Raw genomic sequence first — 23,677 nt, 5'->3', positions numbered from 1 at the left:
CATGTTTCGTCTGTAGGTATATCTGTACCACATGCGTACCTGGTGTCAGGAGGGAGCTGGATGCCCTGGAGCTGGGGCTTTGACTGAGTCTTATTAGCCCAGGCTAGCCTGCAGCTGAAGACATCCTTAAGCTACTACTCCTACTTCTTCCTCCCTCCTGCTGAGGTCACAGCTGCATACAATTATACCCAGTTCACAAAGCAAACTTTTAATAGACTTGCAGAGTACATTCTGCACTGACTGCTACATAAGTGTTTCACTCCCATTGGCCAAACTGACCTGTCTGACTTCTTGAGATTCAGTGCAATTGTTTTCACTGAATTGTTGTTTCCCAAGTCTTCATATTCAATGGACTCCTGTAATTTTGCCTGTAATTAAGACATGGTATTTTTGTCAGAAATTGACTAAAAACTGAAATTTCACAGAGCATGAAAAAGAAAGCCTTTCTACCATGAACTAGCGACGAGTATCTTTTAAATGGCTAAGATGGTGTTTTCACCAATAGCCACAATGAAGTACTATTTCCCACACTTTGGTCATAATAGGTTGTTGGTTTTTTTGGTTTTTTTCTAACAAGGTTTCTCTGTGTAGCCCTGGCTATCCTGGATTGCTCTGTAGACCAGGGTCATCTTGAACTCAGAGATCTACCTGCTTCTGCCTCCTAAGCGGTCCAATAAAAGGCATGAGCCACCACACCTATTGTTTAAAAAAAAAATGTGTGAGTGATATGTAATCTACGAGCCACAGACCACGATCCTCTATGTCTGCTAAAGGCTAAGATTATGGGCACACACTACCATACATACTACCATATTTGATGTTGTGAGCTCTTCTCAGAGCAATATAGACATTCTCTATTTTGAATCGGGTCGTGCATATTCTGTTATAACAAGGTAAAAATGTATTTAGGATGCTATAAAGCTATCACAAAAATGAGTAATTGTAATATGAGGCTTTTTTATAATTTTATTTTTTCTGGTGCTGGGGAATTGAACCCAGCAACCAGTAAATCTCCAGTAAGCTCTTAAACACTAAGCTATACCCCAGCCCCACTAATTCTAAGAAAGTTACAGTGGTGGTACAGACCTCACCTGTATGGATATGCCTCAGACACCAACTGCAGTCCGTGATAGGTATTTCTATCTGATAATCTTTGCACACTGTCCCCATCCTTTCCTTAAATGTGCACAAATGGAAGAGTATAAACCTTTAACCTTTTCACATGCACTGCCTGACTGGCCCCTAAGTAAGTATCCTTTTATAAACAGGGAGAAGGGACTTAGAAAGAAATGAAGTAACAACTATCCACACTTCCTCATTCTCCCAAATGACTTTTTTTTAAAGATTTATTTATTTATTTATTATTATGTATACAGTGCTCTAATTGCATGTACTCCTGCAAGCCAGAAGAGGGAGCCATATCACATTACAGATGGTCATGAGCCACCATGTGGTTGCTGGGAATTGAACTCAGGACCTTTGGAAGAGTAGGCGGCGCTCTTAACCACTGAGCCATCTCTCCAGCCCCCCCAAATGACTTTTTTGTGAGATGTTTTCAACCAAAAAACCCACCAGTTTAATGGGAGGGCTAATTAACTTTTTTTGTAAACAAAACACATACAAAATTCTCTACAGTCTTTGTTTAAATATTTTCCCCAGAAAACAGAATCACACGCAAAAAAGGGATGGGAAACGGAATAAAAACTGTTTAAAAAAAAAAAAGAAAGAAAGAAAAGAAAAAAAAAAGGAAAAAAAAGAAAACTTCTCGTTAAAAACCAAATCCAGCCTTAGGAAATAAGCAGTATAAACAATATGCAATCCCCAAATGGCCTAACTTGATGCCCATACCCTTTTGACTGCTGGCTGAAAGCAGTCTGCATCTCCGGAATTTCCGTCTATGCTGCTGGGTTCACCATTCTGTCCGTTTTGTGCTTGTCTTAAAAACAAATGGGAAAAAAACTCATGTTAAAACTGCCGAACTGAACCCCTGCCCGACCTGGTTATTCTGAAAAGGTAAGTGACAGCTTCTCCATGCATACTTAACTGTTTCCTGAGACCGGCAGCCAGGACCATGGCACTGTGGTGGTTAAACCTTTTGATGATGGCAGCGTTACTATTCTCCTTTACGGATTTGGAACTGGAGGTAGATGGCACTGAGGCAATGCCATAGCCCTGTAAGAAACGCTTTAGTAAACATCAAAATGACTGGGTAGCTAGATATGGAATATACACTTATAATCTCAGTCCTGGGATATGGAAACAGGAAAAATCCTGGAGCTTGCTGGCCATTCAGCACAGACTACCTAATGAGAGATCTAGCCTAGACTATCAGGTCAGATCTGGTCTAACAGCCTGGCAAGGTGTGTCCATTGGTGTAACAGGCATTAGTATGACAGTGGTAACTAACTGCTTTCTTGATACAGCAAACCTGAGCTGGTAGCTAGAGAGATCATAGACCCAAAGCAGGAAACCCATATGGTTAAAGTATCTTCTAAGTATCTTGTCCTTATACCCATATATGGGTGCTGACAGCCTTCACCAAAGAAGTTTCATGAAAAAAGAAAAAAAAAAAACCTGGGCTCGATGGAGCATGTCTTTAATCTCAGCACTCAGGAGGCAGAGGCAGGCCAGGTCTACAGAGAAACCCTGACTTGGGAGTTAGGGGTGGGGTGGGGGTGGGAGATGGAATACAAACAAGAACAAACAAACCAAACCCCACAAAACCCCCAAAACAACAAAAACCAACCCAAAATAATTTTTAAACTAAAATTAAGGATTTTTCTGAGATTACAATATAATTACAGGATTCCCTGTTCCCTTTCTTCCTTCCAAAACCTCACATACACTCCTTGCTTTCTTCCAAATTCATAACTTTTTTTTTTTTTGGTTTTTTGAGACAGGGTTTCTCTGTGTAGCCTTGGCTGTCCTGGACTCGCTTTGTAGACCAGGCTGGCCTCGAACTCACAATGATCTGCCTACCTCTGCCTCCCGAGTGCTGGGATTAAAGGCGTGTGCCACCACGCCTGGCCCAAATTCATAACTTCTTCAGTAACTGTTGTGAACATACACATATGCATAGAAGCTTCTTACTGTAGAGGGTGGTGGACATAAAGTAAAATGCTCAACCCAAGGACAATAGGAAGCTTGGCCCTAAGTAGGTCATTTATTTTACACTTGTAAGGAGCAGGGAACATTGTAGAAGAAGGGACATAAAGAACGGGAAGAGCTGGAGGATGGAGAGGCATGTTGCAAAAAGACATCTTCTGGATATAATGCCGGCATTGTAGCTATGTCAGTTACTGCACTAGACCTACAAAAGGTTAGGCACCAACATTTCTTCATGGAAGGGTGGAGAGCCCAGACTGTCTGTTGCCTCAGAAGAAAGGAGTGTCACTTTTTTTTTCAGTAACATAGTCACTGTTCCAGTAAATAAACTACCCATGCACACCAAGGTGACCTTGACAAAACTCAGTGGGTCCCATATACACAAAAGACATGAGAGCAGAAAAACTTCCTACTGGGAAAGAGGAGGAGGACAGAAGGGAGTGTTAGGATAAACATGAGAATTCATATCAGGCTGGAGAGATGGCTCAGCGGTTAAGAGCACTGACTGCTCTTCCAGAGGACCTGAGTTCAATTCCCAGCAACCACATGGTGGCGCACAACCATCTATGAGATCTGATGCCCTTTTCTGGTGTGCAGGCATATATGCAGGCAGAACCCTGTATATGTAATAAATAAATTAAAAAGAAAGGGGAGCGGGGCGCCAGGTGTGGTGGCGCACTCCTTTAATCTCAGCACTCAGGAAATAGAGGCCGATGGATCTCTGAGTTCGAGTCCAGCCTAGTGTACAAAGAGAGTTCCAGGACAGCCAAGGCTACACTAAGAAACCCTGTCTTGTAAAACCAAACCAAACCAACCAACCAACCAACCCCCCGCAAAAAAACCCAAAACAAAACCACCAAAAACCCCCAAACAAAACCACAAAAGTCAAAGAAAAATTATCATATTCATGCACATAGATGTATGAAAAAAAAATAGAAAACAAAAAAAGTGGATGGAAGCAGAGAATCAGTAACTAAGGTTGGCTCTGCTCTGAATACATGTACATACCCATACACAGAAAATGAACAAGCAAGGAGATACAGACTCAACTTTAGGTGTTATTACATTTTCTGACTGTTAGTCCAGGCAGGTGATCAACTTTCTAAAGTCTAACTACAGACACCACCCACCCTAGCAGTTATTCTTATCACCCTTTCTGTTTTCTTCACAATTTCACCTTAAAAAAACAAAAAGCAAAAACCAGTACTATTTCATTTCAATCTACTCTCAGAAAGTGTAGGTGCCACGAGGCTGTGCATTTTTGTTGAGTGGCTTTCCTAGCATATGGTAGTTTGTAATTATTTGAAGAATTTGCAAAGACTCTGTAAGTCAGTTATTAAGGTCAGAAAAGAAAGGAACTATGAGGGAACGTGATCAACACTACTAGAGGGGAGGTGGCACAAAGCCACGACCTACACAAATGTTAATACAATTTTTAAAATGAAATATGGAAGAGGACTATCAAAAGATTTGTTTCATTCTGCTTCTAAGCAGAGGGACTGGAGAGACTGCTCAGCGTTAAAAGCACTTGTGCAGGGCAGGCCCAGTTCCCAGCACCCACATGGCAACTCCCACTGTAAGTTCAGATCCAGGGGATCTGCTGCTCTCTTTTGGCACTCAAAGGCACCTGCATACACACAGGTACCTGCATGGCACACATTCAGATAAGCAGGCAGGCAAACAAACATTCTAAGTAGTAAATACGAGTCATACAGTTGGGTAAGTGATTTAGGACCTTTAGAGTTAAAGGAGCAGGAGGCCGGGAATCATACCCTGCAACCTGACAGTCAACAAATGTATGCTTGTTTACTAATATTCACACACATTTCTTTAGATTAAAATTTTACTAGAACAATGAGACGAGTCCATTTTCTGGAGAACTACTCACGGGAAAGCTTAAAAAAATCATTTCTAAAAATGTTAAGCAATTCAGAGAGAACTCAGTAACTTACTACATAGCATGTGTGTATGGTGTATGTGCGTGAGCTCATGTGGAGGTCGCAGGAAAACTTTTGGGAGGTGGCTTTCCCTTAGCACTGTAGGTTCTGGGGTTCAAACTCAGGTGGTCAGGCTTCTGAAGCAAGCACTCTCCTCCACTGAGCCTACTCACAGGTATCCTAAGACTTTACTGGCGAACAGCAGTACCAAAAATCCCTTTTTTGTTTGTTTTTGCTTTTCTTAAGGTATGGGGAACCAGACACAGAGCCTATTCCATATGGAAAGCACTTCTGACAAGCTATCAGTATTCTGCTTATTTTAGGATATTACACACGGATTTATCTAATTTACAGCATATTTAAAATACAGACAACACTGAAAACCAGGAAAAGATCATTTTGTCTCTATTTCCCTTTATTGCTTCTTACCTCATCTAATGGTTTATCTTCCAAAGCTGTCAAATCCAGCATTGGGTTTTTTACTCCTAATGACACCATCGTTTTTAATCCTAGAAAAATCAATGAAAACACAGGTTCAAAGCCTTTCCTTCTTAAGATATATTTTAAGAGTTTTATTAATAGCTCCAACAGTCAAGAATGGCAAGGTGAGTATCAGGGCACCACTTACCCTTTTCGTCTATTTTGGCACATTCTGCAAAGAGATCCTTTGATCCTGTATTTAGTCGGTCCCTGTGAAAATAATGGGACTGGAAAAAGCGTGTCCAGAACTCCTTTTCTGTCATGTTGTGTGGTACAGTTTCTGCATATTTCATTTTTACTGTGGGGGGAGGGGGGGGAAAGTCCATGTAAGATATGTTAAAATAGCGAGTTCCCATTTCTTAAGAATCTTCCAGTTCTTAATCCTAACTGGATAGAGACTAAGAGCTCACATGACACTCTTTCTTACCTTATGCACTACAGAATTGTAAGTATGAATAAAACTTAACAGATTTAGGTGAGGTACCACTTATGTACTTTACAAACTTTAAACATCATTACATACCACGAAGATCTTTTTTCAACAGCAAATCTGAAAATCAGACCTGACTAATGCAAGGCCGTGTTAGTTGGTGGGAGGATAAAACTGTTAATTCTCACAGTACTATCAGTTCCGCTCTCCAGAAGCTTCCAGTGTTCAGAAGCACTAGGTCTGCCATTTACTGTTTAGGTGACCATGAAGCAGATCATTTTCTTTGTACTTTGGTTCCTTATTTAAAAAATTATTTTTAAAAAAGATTTATTTATTATGTATACACTGCTCTGCCTGCATGTACACCTGCAGGCCAGAAGAGGGCACCAGATCTCATTACAGATGGTTGTGAGCCACCACATGGTTGCTGGGAACTGAACTCAGGACCTTTGGAAGAGGCGCCAGTGATCTTAACCTCTGAGCCATCTCTCCAGCCCTTAAAAAAATATTAACAGTATCTACTTCACAGGATTTATGACGATTAAATGTATACAGAAAGGATCTTAGAAGCATGAACACTAAAGACTGCACTGGTATTCTAGAACAGAAGTTCTGAACATGGGGCTGTGACCCCTTTGTGTGTGTGTGTGTCTCATATCAGATAGCCTTTATATAAGATATTTACAATATGATTAACAACCATAGCAAAACTATAAAATATCAATGAAATCATTTTATGGTGGGGTCACACAACATGAGGAATTGTATTAAAGGTTCACAGTATTAGTTCTAGAGGTAGCAAGCAAAGACAGCTGGGCAAGTGAGACAAGACAGTATCTGGCTCAAGGAGCACTATTTAGTGAGAAGAGTAACTGAACATCACAGACCATCAGGGTTGGGGTCAAGGGGTGGGTTGGGAAGGTCATTCTGCATACAGAGAGAGAGATGAGGTGGGAATGGGCAGAACCACTCACTTCACTCCAGCTGAGGGCTAAAGAGCCACTGAAAGGAAGAACGAGTCATCACATGCACGAACTAATGACCGCAAATCATTTACTGAACCCTCAGTACCTACCAACCATGTCGGGAACTGGAAAAAATATGCACATATTCTCTTGTATTTAATTAGGAATAAAAGAAGCTTTTCACTGATATAAATAGAATTCACCTAAAAATCCCCTGTCTAATTTTAAAAATCAGTAACTGACTCTTACCTGCTGGATAGGTCCTAAATATAGACTCAATGATATCAGAAGTTAAATTATATCTCAGACCATTACAGCCATCTGTTTGGGGCCGGACATCAGCCTAAAACAAAGACCACAAACATGTATTACATACATCTGTTAGATATTTGGAGATTATATCTAAGTTCCCAATGGATAATACAGAGGTGAAACAGATTTTCTGAGCAAACTGCAGAGACAGCAAGCCCCACACCAAATGTATACATAAAGACAGGGCACAAAGAAGCTTGGACTTGCTTATCAGAGTCCAGGAGACTTGTAAGTCTGCTTCTCTGGAAGTCTGGAATGGCCAAATAGACATGTTCAAGAGTGGCCAGCATCAGACTCTTACTACAGCTTTAAAACAGAAGCCATACAATTGCCACAACCTCTGTGAACCTTGGCTACTAGTTGAATGGACACTGGCTAACTGGTTTCCTTAGGAAAGGCTTTATGAATGACTCACTAATAATCACCCAGAAATGTGATGAATTTATGTAACAGCTACTCAAGTTTTCAGTTTGCTGACACAGGGATTCTACGAAGCCAGGCTAGGCTATGTAACTCTATATAGCCCAGGATGGCCCTGAACTCAAGATCCCACCTCTGCCCCCAAATACAGAAATTACAGATGAACACAACCATTCCTGGCCTCCTATTCAAATTTTTATTTAATGATTAAATATTGTTCTCAATCTTTTCCTATTTTAAAAAAATCATCCATTTACTAATTGAACAGATGAAGTGACTCTAATTTTTCTATTAAATATGTTTTACAGTTTTTTTTTCTAAATGGTGGTAGCCTCTGTACATTTAACTCTGTATTATGAGTAAAACACAGCAATCATTTTTACAAAAGTATCAGAGTTTGGCATATATCTGTAATCTTTCTTCTCTTAGAAGCAAAGGCAAGAAGATCACTCCCAGTGTGAGGCCAGCCAGGGCTACAAAGCAAGATCTATTTCAATGTAAAAAATACCATTTGCATTTAAAAGAGTATTTTCTTAGAAGACTACCACTGAAAACACATTTTTTCTTTCTTTTTGAGACATGATTTCTCTATGTCCTGGAATTTACACATAGACCAGGCTTCCTCTTATTTATTTATTTTTGGTTTTTCAAGACAGGGTTTCTCTGGGTAGCCATGGCTGTCCTGGGCTTGCTTTGTAGACCAGGCTGGCCTTAAACTCACAAAGATCCACCTGCATCTGCCTCCTGAGTGCTGGGATAAAAGGCGTGCACCACCATGACCAGCGACCAGGCTTCCTTAAACTCAGAGATCTATCTGCCTCTGCCTCCTGAGTGCTAGGATGAAAGGTGCGCACTGCCATGCCTGTTAACAACAAGATTTTCACTAATTTACTTCTGGAACTATAAGCACAATTTATTTATTTATTTTAACTCTTTTACAAGTTTCCTTGGTCATAGTGTTTTATCATAGCTACAGAAAAATAATTTAGACTCGCCTTGAACTCACTGATCCTCTTGCCTCTTCCTCCTAAATGCTGGTATTACAGATATGCTCCCCCAACCCCTAAATGGAGTTTTCATATTTTTCCTTTCAGAAATTTATAAAGGTCACATACCAGAAATGCTGCAGAAATGCCAACATCTTGCTTGTGACTGGGTGTAGAGCTATCTGTTGCATTCACATTTAAACGATTGGCCCAGAATTCTTCAGCACTGATCACTTGGCTCACAACAAGGTCTTTATAGAGCTGGAATAAAACAGGATCTTCTTGGAGCATTCTGGGGATAGACATAGTAAATGTAATGAAACTTCTGTGATATTCACATGACTACTTTCATTTTATAATGACTGAGTAGCATCAGTCATTTGATTAAATCATTTTTAGAGTAATAAATGAAATATACACACAAGGAAGGAAGTCTGAAGAAGCAGACTACATTTTCTAAGACAAAGAGCTGGTCTTATTGCACGCTTGCAATACAAAGCCCACTCTGTATTTGAACAGTACTACATTCTTCCACACATAAAGGTGGACAAGAGGAGACTGACAGAGCTCCCAGTATTCACTCATCATTCTGATCATTCTGACAGGAATTGTAAGGACCAATAACTTAAGGCAGATATTGTTAATAAAATAATCTCTTACCAAAAATCTTCCTTGCTTTTCTATTTCAGTCTTTCACAATATACATTTTCTTCTTTTAATTATTATTTTTGCCAATGAAGAAAGGCTTTTATTGGGGGTAAGGAAACACAGAAGGACGCACACAGGGAGAAAGACCCTCTGCAAAGTAGAGGTGGGTCTCAGAGGTCTGAAACCCTACAGTACGGATTCTTGGTTTCTTACTCATAAACATGCTACTAATACTTTAGTATCTTCTCTGTAGTAAGGAACTGGAGAAAGAAGGCAAGGAACCACTGTGATTTGTAGTGTCAGGTCTCCTAATCAAACGGTAGCCCTGGGCTGCATGGTCTTGCCTGCCTGAAGTCACACAGCAAACAAGTGGTCAAAGGGGAGAATCAGAAGAATGACAGCAAAGACCCCATTTTCTTACAGAAGGGAGACAGGCCAAGCCCACCCGGAGAGCGGGGAAGCAGAATCTCCACTCTCACCTGTTCTTCTCCTCCAGTTCTTTATTGGCTTTCCGCTTGAACTTGGGCAGCAGCTGCTGAAGGAGGTCCTTCACTGCATCCCGCTCTTTCACTGCTGTGCTTTCATTGGAAAAATGGAAGTTTGTTGTGTCCCCTGCATGCAGGACCAGCTGAAGCTGTATTTTAGCTTTTCCTTCTGGACTGATTTTCTGGCCTAAAAGAAGCATGAGGCTAACTTAGACAAGGACACTCACACTAACCTAGCACTTGGAACTGGAGGCAGAACGATCAGAATTTCAAGGACATCCTGGGCTGTAACATCAAGCTTGAGCCTAGCTTAGGATACAGGAGATACTGGCATAAAAGCAAGCAAATATTTACAAAAGTAAGGAAGGGGGTATAGGGGAGACAGACACAGACTGTCTTTTACGTTGTAGTCTAAGCTGGCCTGAAACATGGAACTTTAGTCTACACTGGCCTCATTTTTGTTGACTCTATTGGCTCTGCTGTCTCCTGAGTGCTGGGACTTCAGAAATGTGCCACCTTACCCAGCTTATCTAGATAGATTTTATAAACCTTAAACAGTATTTTGGCCTCAAGGATGATGATTCCAAAACCAATAGGTTAGATGGAAGGTTTTTAGCAACAATACACCTATTTAAACCATTAACCTTCATTTTTCTGTCTCTCCAAAGCAATCACTTAGTCACTTTCCCCCAGGGTCTTTGTTTTGAGACAGGGTCTCACTATGTAACCAAGCTGGCCAGGATGTAGGATTTTTAATTCTCCTTCCTTCGCCTCTTGTGTGCCGAGACGAAAGGAATGTACATTGCTTACAGAAGTTATACTTCTCTCTATTTAAATTATATAAAATTATATAAATCTATATAATTTTTTTGAATCCCTATTATACATGCCTCCAGAACACATAGCCACTGCCTCATCCTTGTTTCATCATTTCTAGTGCAGTGTGTGTGTCTGCACATGAGCCGAGAAGCATCAGGTCCCTCTGGAGCTGGAGTGGCAGGTCACTGTGAGTTGCCTCATGTGGGTGCTGGAAACTTAACTGCTGAGTCCCCTCTCCAGCCCATGTTCTCTGGTTTACTTAGCCAACTTCTGTTAGGATAGAACACACAGCTCATCTTCCCTTGAGCAATTTACCATTTATAACTTTCAATGGCTTCTTTCAGAATGGGCATTTTCCCAACAGTAACTTAAGATGCAAACTGTTCTGATACAGCTCTAGGGCATGTACTCAATGGCTGATAATATGGAAAAACAGATTGGCATATCCTTTTTATACACTGTGGGTATAAAAACATCTATTGTAAAGACACGGAACTTCTTTCTTTCTTTTTTTGGGGGTGGGGTGGGGAAAGAGAAGGACTCACTATGTGGCTCTCGCTGGCCTGGAATTTGCCGTGTAGATTGGCCTGTCTCTGTACCTCGAGTGCTGAATTAAATGCTTGTACCTACCCTCCCCACTTTACGGTTTTTCCAGACAGGGTTTCTCTGTGTAGCCTTGGCTGTCCTGGACTCACTTTGTAGACCAGGCTGGCCTCAAACTCACAGACAGCCCTCTGACTGTCCTGAGTGCTGGGATTATAGGCATGTGCCACTGTGCCCGGCCCACCCAGCACTTTAACACTAATATAGGTAGTTCTTAGTTCTAAAAGGAATTGTTTTAAATATTATTTCTTTGGGAAATTAAAAATTCAAGTTACTGCAAAGGAAAAAGGTAGGCATTTGGTCACTTCTAGCAGTCAAAAGGAGTTAAATCTCTGGGAAAGAACTGCTACCTATACACAAAGGATGCCTAACTGAATACTCAGAGCTTTCTGGTTTTCGAAGTACGAGAGCACTTGAAATCTACATAAGACTTTTATCTATGAGAAAACTCTTTTGTCTAGGTAAATAAGTACATCTACGCAAATGGTCAGTTAAGGGTTTATTTGTAATCAAGATCTTAGATTAAGGGCCATGGCTGTGGCTAAGTGATAGAGTGTTTGTCTAGCATGTGGGAGACCATAGGCTCCTACCCAGTAGATGTATGTACAGTTTAGGTGATTGTAGAATTGTAGAAATCATTTTCAAATTAAAGACTCCAAGTTTCTGGTACATTTAAACCTAATCGACTGTAGAATATTATACATTCTGAATAAATAAATTCAAAGACAACCTTGTAAGTATGGCAAAAGAAGGTATGTTGCTTTTCGCCTTCACAGCTGACTGTCCTTGGGCAGGGGATGTAACTCAGTGGCAGAGTGTGCACTCAGAATGCCAAAGTCCTTAGGTCTGATCCCCAACATGCCCTACTGTGACCTCAAAAGCTCTATTTCTCCCAGCTATCATTGTAAAGTTGAGTTTATTTTCAACAGATAATGGCCATATAACAAAAGACTAATTAGATAACTTGCCCAAAAGCAAAATTTTGTTGAAGAAATAGCCTGGCATTATCTATCAACCTACCTATAAATATTAGCTCACATTTTTATAATGTGAAATTATCTGTAGTAACAAATTCTAAAATAGTCTAATTGTCCTTTAAGAGAGAACAGTTACACACTAGACTATATCCACTCAATGGATATTATGGAACTTTTTTTAAAAATGAAGGTAGGCTTACACTATACAGTTATTCGATGATTTTATTTTATAATCATCATATGTTTTCTAATATAAAATACAAACCCGGCATTAGATGTTAGTATATACGACTTACATTTAATATCTGCATACATATGGCTGATTGTAAATCTGTCTTTGCCTTCAGGTGCCCAAGCAATTCTTTCTGCCATGAGGTACAGTGCTCCATCCTGCTTCTTCTGACGAACCTTCTTCACAATCAACAACACTTCTTCAGATGAAGTTGCCATGACGGCTGTAAGGTATTAACGGGGAGGGGGGGAGGGAAAAAAAAGAAGCCAATCACATCAATGTGGCTTAAAAATAAACAAAAATACATGTACTGGGGGCTGGAGAGATGGCCCAGTGGGTAAAAGCACATGCTGCTGTTTCTGAGGACTCAGGCTCCATTTCTAGTATGCACATGGTAGTCACAACTGTCTGTAATTTGAGTTTGAAGGAATCTAACGTTATTCTGGCTTCTGCAGGCATACCATGCCTATGGTACATCATACATATGGGCAGGTAAAGCCCATAACATTTAAAAAATATATGTAATTATCAAACCAACAAAAGGCATACTGTTTTAAAAACTGTGTACGTACACATACATAACCCAAAATACATGGAGCATTTCTGGAACACTCCTATTACCCAATAATGCTGGCTTATCTCTAGTCAATTCTTTCTTCTCTCAAGCAGTGAATTCCTGACTTGTATTACCCCAATTTTACTTACGTACAGGAATCAGTATGGTTCGCTATGAGGCATGTTAGTACTCTTATTACTCTGAAGCGTAAGGCAGGAGGAGCAGAGCTCAATGACAGTGTGCGCCACAGTAAGACCTGTTTTAAAGGGGCGGGGCAGGGAATGTCTTGATGAGGAAGCGATGGCAGATAATACAAAGTGCCATTACAGGTATTATTTAATCTCATTTAGTCCCTATTTAATACTCCAATGAAGCAGGCTGTTAGCTTGATTTTTTAGAAAAGGAAACTAGATGTGAGATGTCAAGGTGTTTTCCTGAAGCATCCAGGAAGTAGAACTAGGTTTCTGTCTGGGTCTAGCCGACCTCAGAGTTACACTACGTATGTCATGTATGTTCTACATGTATGACTAGACGGAAGGCAACAAACTGATTTTTTCTTCCCTGATTATCTACAACATGTATGTATTTTTGCATAAAGTAAACTGATGACCTCAATTTAATCCCTGGATCCACAAGATGACAAAAGAAAACTGGTTGCTGATAGTTGTCCCATGACTTCCCAGGTAAGCTGTGTTTTGTGTGCACACGTACACCCATAGACTGAATAAAATGACCAGCACTTAGGAGACAGACAAAATGATGACTGCAAGTTCCTGGCCAGTGTTCTAGGATAGCCAGGCTACACACAGGAAAACCTTGGCTCAAAGGGATTAAAAACAAACAAACAAACAAACAAACAACAGCAAAACAAAAACAAAAAACACCAAAAAACCAAAAACTTCCTATTAATTCTCTACAAAACCAAATGTATTAGTTTGTGGGTAAGAACTTAAACAGCATTAATTACTTGTAATTCTGCAGGAGTAACATTTAAAATTTAATTTATAAATGTCGACTTTGTAACATTTTTTTAACTATTAACTCCCCCCCCCACAGGGTTTCTCTGTGTAGCTCTGGCTGTCTTGAATTCACTGGCCTCAAACTCAGAGATCTGTCTGCTTCTGCCTCTAGAGCGCTGGGATTAAAGGTACGCACCACCACTGCCACAGTCCAACATCTGGTAAATACTTAATAGCATTTAGTAATAATCGTTATAACAAGCAACTATGAAATATGAAATATGTAAATGCTTATTACCCTGATTGTAGAATGTAAAAATGATACTATGTACTATATGAATACACTGTAGGAAACACTTATCAAATTCTGTGAAAGATGGGGGAGAAGTCAGGGAGTGATCATGTAATTACCTAGTAATGTTAAACAAATCAGTAGTTGGAAGGGTAACAGCCATGAAAGACACCCTACAGCACAAACTTCCCATGACGGGGCTTGGAAATAACAGGAACAAATAGGGTAAAGACAAAACTGGGAAAGTGAAGAGGCACATAGAACTAACCTCTAGTACTTAACCATAGCCCTTCCTACAGTAACACAGAAACCTCCACTAAAATTTATTTAGGGCAGGGCTGAGATGCAGCTCAGAGGTTTAATACCTAGCATTCTCTAGGTCCTGGGTTACTTGGGTTACTCCTCCTTCCCCTCCATTAAAAACACACACACACACACACACACACACACACACACACACACCTCAGAGATAAGTTATTGAACAGAGGGCACAACTGTCAATTGTCTCAAATAATTTGCTTGCCAACTTTCTCTGGTCATCTGTAGTATCTTTGTTAACTGCAAAGAGGACAGGTTTGGGAGAGCTAACAGAGGTATTGGGGCACTTTACAATGGCTTCTGTGATTTTCAGATTCCTTGAATGGTTTCCTTGGGTTCTTCCCAGTAGAACTCTGTAAGAGCCATACTGTTTTTACGAAAACTACTGCTGTCGGCTACTTTAAATCCAATATGAAACTATCTGTCACAAGACTTCTTTAAACAGCAAGATCCCTAGGAAAGGGATGAATGCACTCCTTTACAGTTGAAACCTTGCCTGAAGCTGCATGTGTATGTCTCTGTTCTCAGACTTGATATGTTTTTTTTCTCTATCCCCTCAACTGGTTTTCATTTATTTTTTTTTCCAAGTTGATTCTAATCTCTGAAGTTATTTCTGTTTTCTAATATTTTCTTCATAGCATGTTTCACAACTTGAATATATTTTAAAAATAATTCTCTCTGCAGCAGCATGCACAGGACTTTCATGGGCCTGCAACAGGTCCTCTAAATATATTATGCCTTCTAGCTCAGTGTTTTTATGGAATTACTGAGTGTGTGAGCATGTGGGTCTCTTGTTTCTTGTGCCTTCTCTTGGGCTCTTTTCCCTGTTTGTTTTGTCCAATTCTGATGTGTTAAGTTTTTGTTTTGTCCTTGTATATTGTATTTTATTATTCTCCCTTAAAGGTCTGTTTTCTAATGAAAGAGAGAAAGGAAATGGATCTCAATGGGAACTAGAAGGAGCAGAAGGAGGGGAAACCTTATAAGAATATATTATATGAGGAAAAAAGCTAAGATTACACACAGAAACTCTGTCTCCAAAAACCAAATCAAACCATTATCCAAAATCAGGATCTTTCAAGTAAATCTACAAAGTTAAAAATGCACTGCTTTTCAGGAAAATGTATGAATATGTATGTACTATATAACATATCTGCTTAATATTTAGCAACATAAAGGCACGACTAAAGACACAGCTTTGTTTTTTAGTTCTACAAGCATTATACTTCCAAATTCCACCACTTGTTTTATAGCCTCAGAGTCATCCGGAGAGGTGATCGGGCTCTGTACAGTAGATGTAGTTTGGGTTCACAGTACCATGCTTTCCTTAGAGATGAACCCAGGAGTCAAATTCCACTTACATGGCTCTCCTCAGCCCTGACATGCCTGAAATGGCACGAAACATTTAACACTGCTGTTAAATGTTTCCTGGAACCAGTGCCCAATTTGATGTTTAGGATATGTGCATACTTTAAATAGTTCTCGACTTCCAGAGGTTTCTGACACACTGGAAATCATAGCAGGAACTCTGACACTGACAGCTATAAGATCATATGCATTATATTTATCCAGCATTAAACATGTATGTGAAAAAAAGTGTATGTTTCCCTTGGTATACTTCACAAACGTATTGTGTTCATTACAATATAGCACTCAGCAGCACAGCATAATCCTCAGGTCTAATACGTATTTGTGATATCTAAATAAAATCTTTATTAAAGGAATTTAGTCTCACCAAAACACAAGAAAACTTTGTACATACATCCTCAACTCAACTACAGGGTACTATAGCTTTTCATTCATAGACCACAGTATTATTTCTCAGAAAGATTCCTAAAATTGGATTCTGCCCTAGAAAGAAATGTTAGGAAAAATTTACAACATTCAACAGAAATCTTTAATTACCACCACTTACCTTCTTTCCCAAGGTATATAGAAAGATAAAACTCCTTTTTTACTCTCACCTCTTGGAAAGGAGGTTTGCAAGAGTGAGCTATACCTACTGGCATAAAACAAAGATATCTTCCCAGGATATCAAAGGCAGAGGGCAGAAGTGCCAAGTTCAAGGGCAGTCTAAGATCCATACTAAGGGCCTATCTTAAAGAAAACAAGAATTAAAAAGGGCTCTAGAATGCTGCTCGTCATCAAGCAATCCGAAGATATTTTTATCAGTACAACAATACAGGGAATAAAACCTTTGGACTATGGGAGAAAACAACAACAACAACAACAACAACAACTTAAAATGGGGTTGGTTAGATGGCTTATCAGTTAAGAGCACTTGCTGTGTTTGATGAGGGCCAGCACCCACATGGTGGCTGGAACTGCAGTTCCAGGGGCTCTGATGCTCTCTCTTGGTGCTCTTAGGTACCAGGCTACAAGTGACGTGTGGGATATAGATGCAGGTAAACACCCATACACATAAAACAAAACAAAAATTAAAAGGAAACCAAAATGTACTGTTATTGCTATAAGGAAGCTTTCCCAAGGAAGTATTAAGGAAAACACTGGCCGGGCTGTGGTGGCACACGCTTTCAATGCATTTGGGAGGCAGAGGCAGGCGGATCTCTGAGTTCCATGTCAGCCCGGTCTACAGAGTGAGTTCCAGGACAGCCAAGGCTACACACAGAGAGAAACCCTGTCTTGAAAAAACTGGAGGCAGAGGCAGGGGGATCTCTGTGAGTTCGAGGTCAGCCTGGCCTGCATAGTGTGTTCAGGATAGCCAAAGGAACACAGAGAAACCTTGTCTTAAAAAACAAAACAAAACAAAAAAACCAACCAAACCAAACCAAACCAAACAAAAACAAAACAAAAAACAAACAAAAAAAAGAGAAAACACTGAATGGTAGAAAGAAATATATAAGCTTTACTTTTAACTGATTCTTTTTTTGACTTTAACAATCTTCTAAGTACTTTTGAAGAACTCAGAACTCCTCTGCATTAATTTAATTACCTTTCTTTTCTGAGGTAAGGTCTTGCCATGTAGACTTGACTATCCTGGAACTTAGTATGTAGACCAGATTAACCTCAAACTCAAGAGATTCACCTGCTTTTGTCCCCCAAGTGCTGGGACTAAAAGGTGTATGCCACCAATCCCAGCTCTCAAGTTGTTTTTTTAACATCTGTACTGTTGTACTTACTATGAGAGACTCAAATTCATTAATCTGTTGCACTGCTCAGTTTGCCAAGTAAATATAGCAGATAATCTCTCCCTTTAAGTGCAGACGATTTAAAAGCTGGGTGTGGTGGTTTAAGCCTATAATCTCAGCACTCTGGAGGCAGAGGCAGGTGCTGCCATGAGTTTAAGTAAAGTGATACACAAGGGTACCAGCACGCATGCACTCTACAGGTTATATTTACTTATATTGTGATCTCTTCATGTGACTACTCTAATTTTGGTTAAGACTTTTTTTTTCTTTTCAAAGATTTATGTATTTATTATTTGTACAGTAGTCTGCCTGCATGCCAGAAGAGGGCATCATATCTCATTATAGATGGTTGTGAGCCATAGTGCAGTTTCTGGGAATTGAACTGAGGACCTTTGGAAGAGCAGGCAGTGCTCTTAACCTTTGAGCTATCTCTCCACACCCTGGTTTTTAAAACTTTTAAGGGTAACTAACTATAAAAATAAATAATCCCAGCACTCGGGAGGCTGAGGCAGGCAGATCACTATGAGTTCCAGGCCAGCCTGGTCTACAAAGTGAGTCCAGGACAGCCAAGGGTACACAGAGAAACCATGTCTGGGGGGGGGGGGGAACCAAACAAACAAACCAAAAAAAAAAAAAAAAAAAAAAACCACCACCAACAACAACAACAAAAAGAACGAACGAACGAACCTGAAGGTAGAACTAAGGAGACAGAGAGAGGCAGGTGGATGGATCCCTGTGATTTTGAGGCCAACCTGGTCTAGAGACTTCCAGCCAAGGCTACAGAGAGAAACCCTGTTTGAAAAAACAAACAATGCCCCCCTCCCAAGAAAAAGAATCGTAGGCTTGATAACTCTGGCTCAGTAGTTTTCAAATTGTGTTTATTTGGAGATGTCTTTAAAGATAGGAAGGTGACCCACCCAAACTCAGCGTCACTGCAGCATATTGTTCGCCCCTCCCCTCCAATGCAGGGGAGGTGGTGGTGGTGGGGGGGAGTTTTCTCTGTGTAGACTTGCTGTCCTGGACCTCACTTTGTAGATCAGGCTGGCCTTGAGCTCAGAGATTAGCCCACCTCTCAGGTGCTGGATTAAAGGCATGAACCACCATGCCTAGTGCATGGGTTTTTTGTTGTTGTTGTTGTTTTTGAGATATCCTGGACTTACTTTATAGACCAGGCTGGCCTGGAACTCATAGTGATCCTCCTGCCTCTGCGCCCCAAGTGCTGGGATTAAATGTGTAGGACACCATCGCCCAGCTGGCGTGTTGCTTTTTTTATGTTGGAATTCCAGGCAAAAATTCAAGAAATGTTTCACTTCTTAAAATGTTTCAAAGTCACTGGGGCTGGAGAGATGACTCAGCTGTTAAGAGCACTCAGTGGCTGCTCTTCCAAAGGACTCAGGGTTCAATTCCCAGCACCCACCACTGTTTGTAATCCCAGTTTTAGGGGCTCTGACACTCTTACACAAACACACATGTACGCAGAACACTAATGTACATTAAAAAACAAACAAACGAACAAAACTTAAAAAAAAAAAAAGAAAGAAAAGGAAAGGAAAGTAAATCACATCTTGGGGGCCAGGTCTGGTGGTGCACTCCTTTAACCCTAACATTTGAGAGGCAGAGGCAGTTGGATCTCCAGTTCAAGGCCAGCCCGGTCTACAAAACGAGTTTCAGGACATCTAGGGCTGTTAAACAGAGAAAAGAAAACCAAACCAACCCCCCCCCCCCCCCGCCAAGTCTGGATATTGAGAATATTTACTGGAACCAAGCCCTTAGTGTATTTTTCTTTTTTGGTTTTTTGAGACAGAGTTTCTCTGTGTAGCCTTGGACATCCTGGACTCACTTTGTAGACCAGGCTGGCCTTGAACTCACAGCAATCCGCCTGCCTCTGCCTCCCGAGTGCTGGGATTAAAGGCGTGCGCCACCACGCCCAGCTCTTAGTGTATTTTTCAAACCCCTCACTTTCTGTACTCAAGCTTGCATGTTTACCAAGTAATCTACACTGAGCTGTACCCATAGCCCTGTATTTTTCTTTGCTGGTTCTGGGAATGACACTCGGCACTTATAGGTGCCCAGAAAGCACTTTAGCTTGGAGCTGCATTCTCGACTCACAAACCTCGTATTTTAAACTGAAGTCTTTAAATTAACAACAGAAAACAAACCACCAAACCAACCAAACAATAACCGACCATGAAAAAAGACAAACAAAAACTAAAATTAAATTGTGTCCATGTGCGGACACAACTTCTGCTGGTTACTGGTTCTTTCCTTCCACCCCTGGGTCCTAGGGATGGCACTCAGGCTTGGCAGCAAGCACCTTTACCAGCTGGGCCATCTCACTGGAGCCCTGGGGCCCGTTTAACATCTTTTGGGTAAAAAAATGGGCATCTAAGTGTCAATTTCCCCTTAATTCAGCCTCGAAGAACACTGGAGAATTTATAAAAACCATCATATATTTCCATGTATTGATTGTCCACTTTACATCACACGACTGTCAAACTGGTTGTAACTAAAAGTGGGGGTGTATGTGGCTTACGCTTTAATATCAGTTTTTAGAGACGGGATGACAGGTGGAAGAAAAAAAAAAAAAGCAAGCAGCCACCAGGGTGAGGGCTTCTTTTCCAGAAATCGTAAAGTCTCTCCCGGGCAGACTTCCTAACGGGAAGGGACCTCGGTGTCCCGGGGAGGCCTCACTTCCTACATTCTCAGGAGATTGAGTGTGACAAGGGTTAACCTTCCAGTCCCTCTCGGTGGAAAAACGGAATGCCTTCAGGCAGTAGATTAAGGGTCAGGGCGCTTCCGTCCCATTTCGGGATAAGCCAGTGTGTGGGGCCGCGGAGACCGCGACAGCGACGGGCTGAATCCGCGCCCGCCCCGCGCCCCCCGGGGCCTGTCAGACCCTTGCCGCCCGCCCACCCTCCCCCATTTTTCCGTCTCAACTTACCCGGTGGGAGCTACAGTCTCCGGCCTGGGGTGCGCGACCGGAGTCCCGTCGGGTCTGGCTCCGCCGCGCTTCCTCACAGCCGCTGCAGAGAGCAGGCTGAAACCCAGCGGCCGCAGCCGTCGCCACCGCCTCTGCTGCTGGGGGCTCTCGCCTCCATCGCTGGCTGCGAGTGGCGCTGGAGGCACGTGACCGGAAGTGAGAGGGCGGGGCCTCTGGGTGGGAAGCCAGCACGTGACCGCCCGGGCGGCCGCCATGACACCTTCCGCTCGCTCCCCGCCCTCCCCCCCTGCCCCCCCGATTCCCGCCTGTTTAGTTTCCCGTCTCCGGTCTCGAGTGGCGATGAGTTTCGGGGGTTCGGTTCGTCTCGCCTTCCTGCCCAGAGAGCATCCGGTGCGGATCGGCGGCGCGTCCTCGGCCTTGGGGCGACTCGCTTGACTGCAGGCCGCAGGGAGCGTAATCGCGACGGCGGCCGGAGGGGGAGGGAGCACGCGCGCCAAGGGGCGTGATCGTCACGTGACAAGGAAGTGCCGTTAACTGCGCTTCCCCCCCCCCCCCCCCGGTTCCCCGGCGCCCCTGGATGACGTTGCAAGGGAGGGGCGGGGCCTCCGCTGCCTGATGTTCAGGTTCCGCTGTCAGTGCTTGTTGAATATCAGCCTGACCTGCTGAGGAAGGCGATCGCCGGCCTTTGACGGGGCCAATCTCGGCCGGCTCGTCAGTCTGTGGTTCTGTGAGTCTGCTTGGAAAACCTGCTGCCTGGACTCCTCTGCTCTGTTTAAAGTAACATAGTTGTGATTGCCGGGAGCTCTTTTGGTCAGGGACTGTTCTGCTGTCTGTGCATCTCCAGCGGGGCCTCCAGGGTCTGGAACTAGGTAGGGAGGGACTCGGAACGTTGAATGAATGAATGACTAAACGAATGAATGAATGCATGCATGAGCGAGTCGTTCATTTTTCTGTGGCAGAGTTTCCTGATCTTTATTTCTTGGGTAGGACTATTTTCTAATGGAAATAAAGTCTTATTAATTCTCCCTTTGCATAATTTCTTCAACTTTTGTTACTTTTGTCTCTTTCAAGTCTTTCCTTCCACGCACCTTATGGGACTAGGTAGGCTATTATTTGTGTTGGCTTTGTGAGCAGCGTTCGCTGTCTACCATTTTTGAATTATTGTCAGAATAATCCCGAGAAGTGGAAAAATGTTTCGATCTTTCGTGTTTTCTACTTTTCCTGTATTGTTTGGGGGGGGGCATGGCATAGCACACGCAGAGGGCAGCTTTGTGTAATTGGTTTTCTCTTCCCATTTTTCTGTGAGTTCTTGGGACCAAAGTCAGGTCACCATGCCTGCACAGCAATAAGCCATCTCTTGGACTCTTCTCTTTTCTTTTCCTTTTCGTTGTCTTTTGTGTCTTCTACTTCCAAGTGTCCTTTTTTTGTGAGCGTTGTGACCCATGGGAAAGCCAGCATTTAAAAAAGATGGTAGATGTTCATTGATTTTTCGCAAACACTTACCATCTGCTAAGAGGCTAACGTTAAAGAAATAAAATTTTTTTATCTGACTGCACACAGAAGTAATATTGAAACTCAGCTTTTTAGACAAGTAGAGCTTATTGGTTCAAGAATATTTAATGCACAGCATAATAAAAACTTCAGAAGTTCACGTTTATGGAAGGAAAGAGGAACAGAATAATCCGAGATAATTGAATACGGAGAGGGTCATATGGGAGATGAAACTGAAAAGGGAAGTAAAGCTGAGATCACATTACATAGAAAAGGAAGCTGTGCTTTTAGCTGCTCCTAGTTACAAATCAGGTTTACGTGTCCTTTGTTCATATTGTCAAGAGAGAGGCTTTCTTCTTTCCCGCAGATTTCCTGGGTGCCAGGAATGCCTCATCTTCACTTATTTATCATTCGCTCCATTTATCTGTCTGTCTGTCTGTCTGTCTGTCTGTCTATTGGTTTTTCGAGGCAGGGTTTCTCTTTGTAATAGCCCTGGCTGTCTTGGAACTCTCTTTGTAGACCAGGCTGGCCTCAAACTCACAGAGATCTGCCTACTTCAGCCTCCTGAGTGCTGGGATTAAAGTTAAAGGTGTACATCACCATGCCCGGTCACTCACTCCGTTTAAATTTGTGTTTTCTAGCATCTGCCCATAGCAGAAATTGTATAAACTCTCCACACTAAATCCTTCAGTGACTTTCTGTGACCTACCAAATTCAGTTTAGGTTCCTTGGTTTAAAGTTGGAGAGATGGCTCAGCAGTTAAGAGCACTGGCTGCTCTTCCAGAGGTCCTGAGTTCAATTCAAAAAAGCAGTAAGTGCTTTTAACCACTGAGCCATCTCTCCAGCCCTAGAATAAAATTCTCACAGAGGTCAAGTTGTATTAAGAATAAATTACTAAGCCGGGCAGTGATGGCTCATGCCTTTAATCCCAGTACTCTGAAGGCAGAGGCAAGTGGATCTCTGTGAGTTTGAGGCCAGCCTGGTCTACAAAGTGAGTCCAGGACAGGCAAGGCTACACAGAGAAACCCTGTCTCAAAAAACCTTAAAAAAAAAAAAAGAATAAATTACTAAGCCGGGCGGTGGTGGCTCATGCCTTTAATCCCAGTACTCAGGAACCAGAGGGAGGCAGATCTCTGTGAGTTCGAGGACAGCCTGGTCTACAAAGCAAGTCTAGGACAGCCAAGGCTACACCGAGAAACCCTGTCTCGAAAAATCAAAAGAAACAAACAAACGAAAGAATATATTACTAGCAGAGAATAAAGCTGTATTACCTGTTGGCAATTTTTAAAAAATCACAAAGAAGGGGAGGGACACATTCCTTGATAGAACACATGCCCGGTATGTAAAGACCTTAGGTTGGCTTCTCTGACATCACAGACATAAGACAAACAAACCTGCACATGCTTCTGTGTGTTTTACTACCAGAAGGTGCGCTCTAAGAAGATTAGGGCTTTGTTTTGTCCTCTGTTGTCATCTCCTAGAACAATGCCCGGCATGCGAGTGATGCTCAGTACATATTTGTAGAATGAATGAATGAATGAATGTGCTTCTAAAATAGTGTCAAAAACACAAATC

The 23,677-nt window shown here is 41.9% G+C and overlaps 2 protein-coding genes across 12 annotated transcripts in view; one reads left to right on the top strand and one right to left on the bottom strand.

The window, feature by feature from the left end:
- Positions 1-20,788, bottom strand: part of GTF2H1 (general transcription factor IIH subunit 1) — a 30,130-nt gene extending 9,342 nt beyond the window's left edge. Inside the window, exons 1-10 of one of the 3 annotated variants that reach the window (XM_084773934.1) lie at positions 20,612-20,788; positions 12,464-12,622; positions 9,763-9,955; positions 8,765-8,927; positions 7,167-7,260; positions 5,671-5,820; positions 5,472-5,551; positions 2,045-2,172; positions 1,849-1,936; positions 280-368 (exon numbers count right to left, since the gene is read on the bottom strand). In XM_084773934.1, coding sequence (XP_084630060.1) covers positions 280-368; positions 1,849-1,936; positions 2,045-2,172; positions 5,472-5,551; positions 5,671-5,820; positions 7,167-7,260; positions 8,765-8,927; positions 9,763-9,955; positions 12,464-12,617 — 1,139 coding nt within the window. In that variant the 5' untranslated portion in view covers positions 12,618-12,622; positions 20,612-20,788. Of the gene's footprint in view, positions 1-279; positions 369-1,848; positions 1,937-2,044; positions 2,173-5,471; positions 5,552-5,670; positions 5,821-7,166; positions 7,261-8,764; positions 8,928-9,762; positions 9,956-12,463; positions 12,623-13,104; positions 17,270-20,611 lie in introns of those variants that run through there. The other 2 variants (XM_084773935.1, XM_084773933.1) reach the window with 2 other exon arrangements.
- Positions 20,789-20,895: 107 nt separating this feature from the next.
- Positions 20,896-23,677, top strand: part of HPS5 (HPS5 biogenesis of lysosomal organelles complex 2 subunit 2) — a 47,100-nt gene continuing 44,318 nt past the window's right edge. For 2 of the 9 annotated variants that reach the window (XM_084773932.1, XM_084773924.1), the window contains exon 1: positions 21,201-21,338. The gene's annotated coding sequence lies outside the window, so the exon portion shown is untranslated. Of the gene's footprint in view, positions 21,002-21,200; positions 21,481-23,677 lie in introns of those variants that run through there. The other 7 variants (XM_084773928.1, XM_084773931.1, XM_084773929.1 and 4 more) reach the window with 7 other exon arrangements.

Source organism: Acomys minous, assembly GCF_964271855.1.
Source record: "Acomys minous genome assembly, chromosome: 2".
Classification (NCBI taxonomy): Eukaryota; Metazoa; Chordata; class Mammalia; order Rodentia; family Muridae; genus Acomys; species Acomys minous.
The sequence above is the reverse complement of the archived record's forward strand: the minus strand, read 5'-3'. Positions and strand labels throughout refer to the sequence as shown.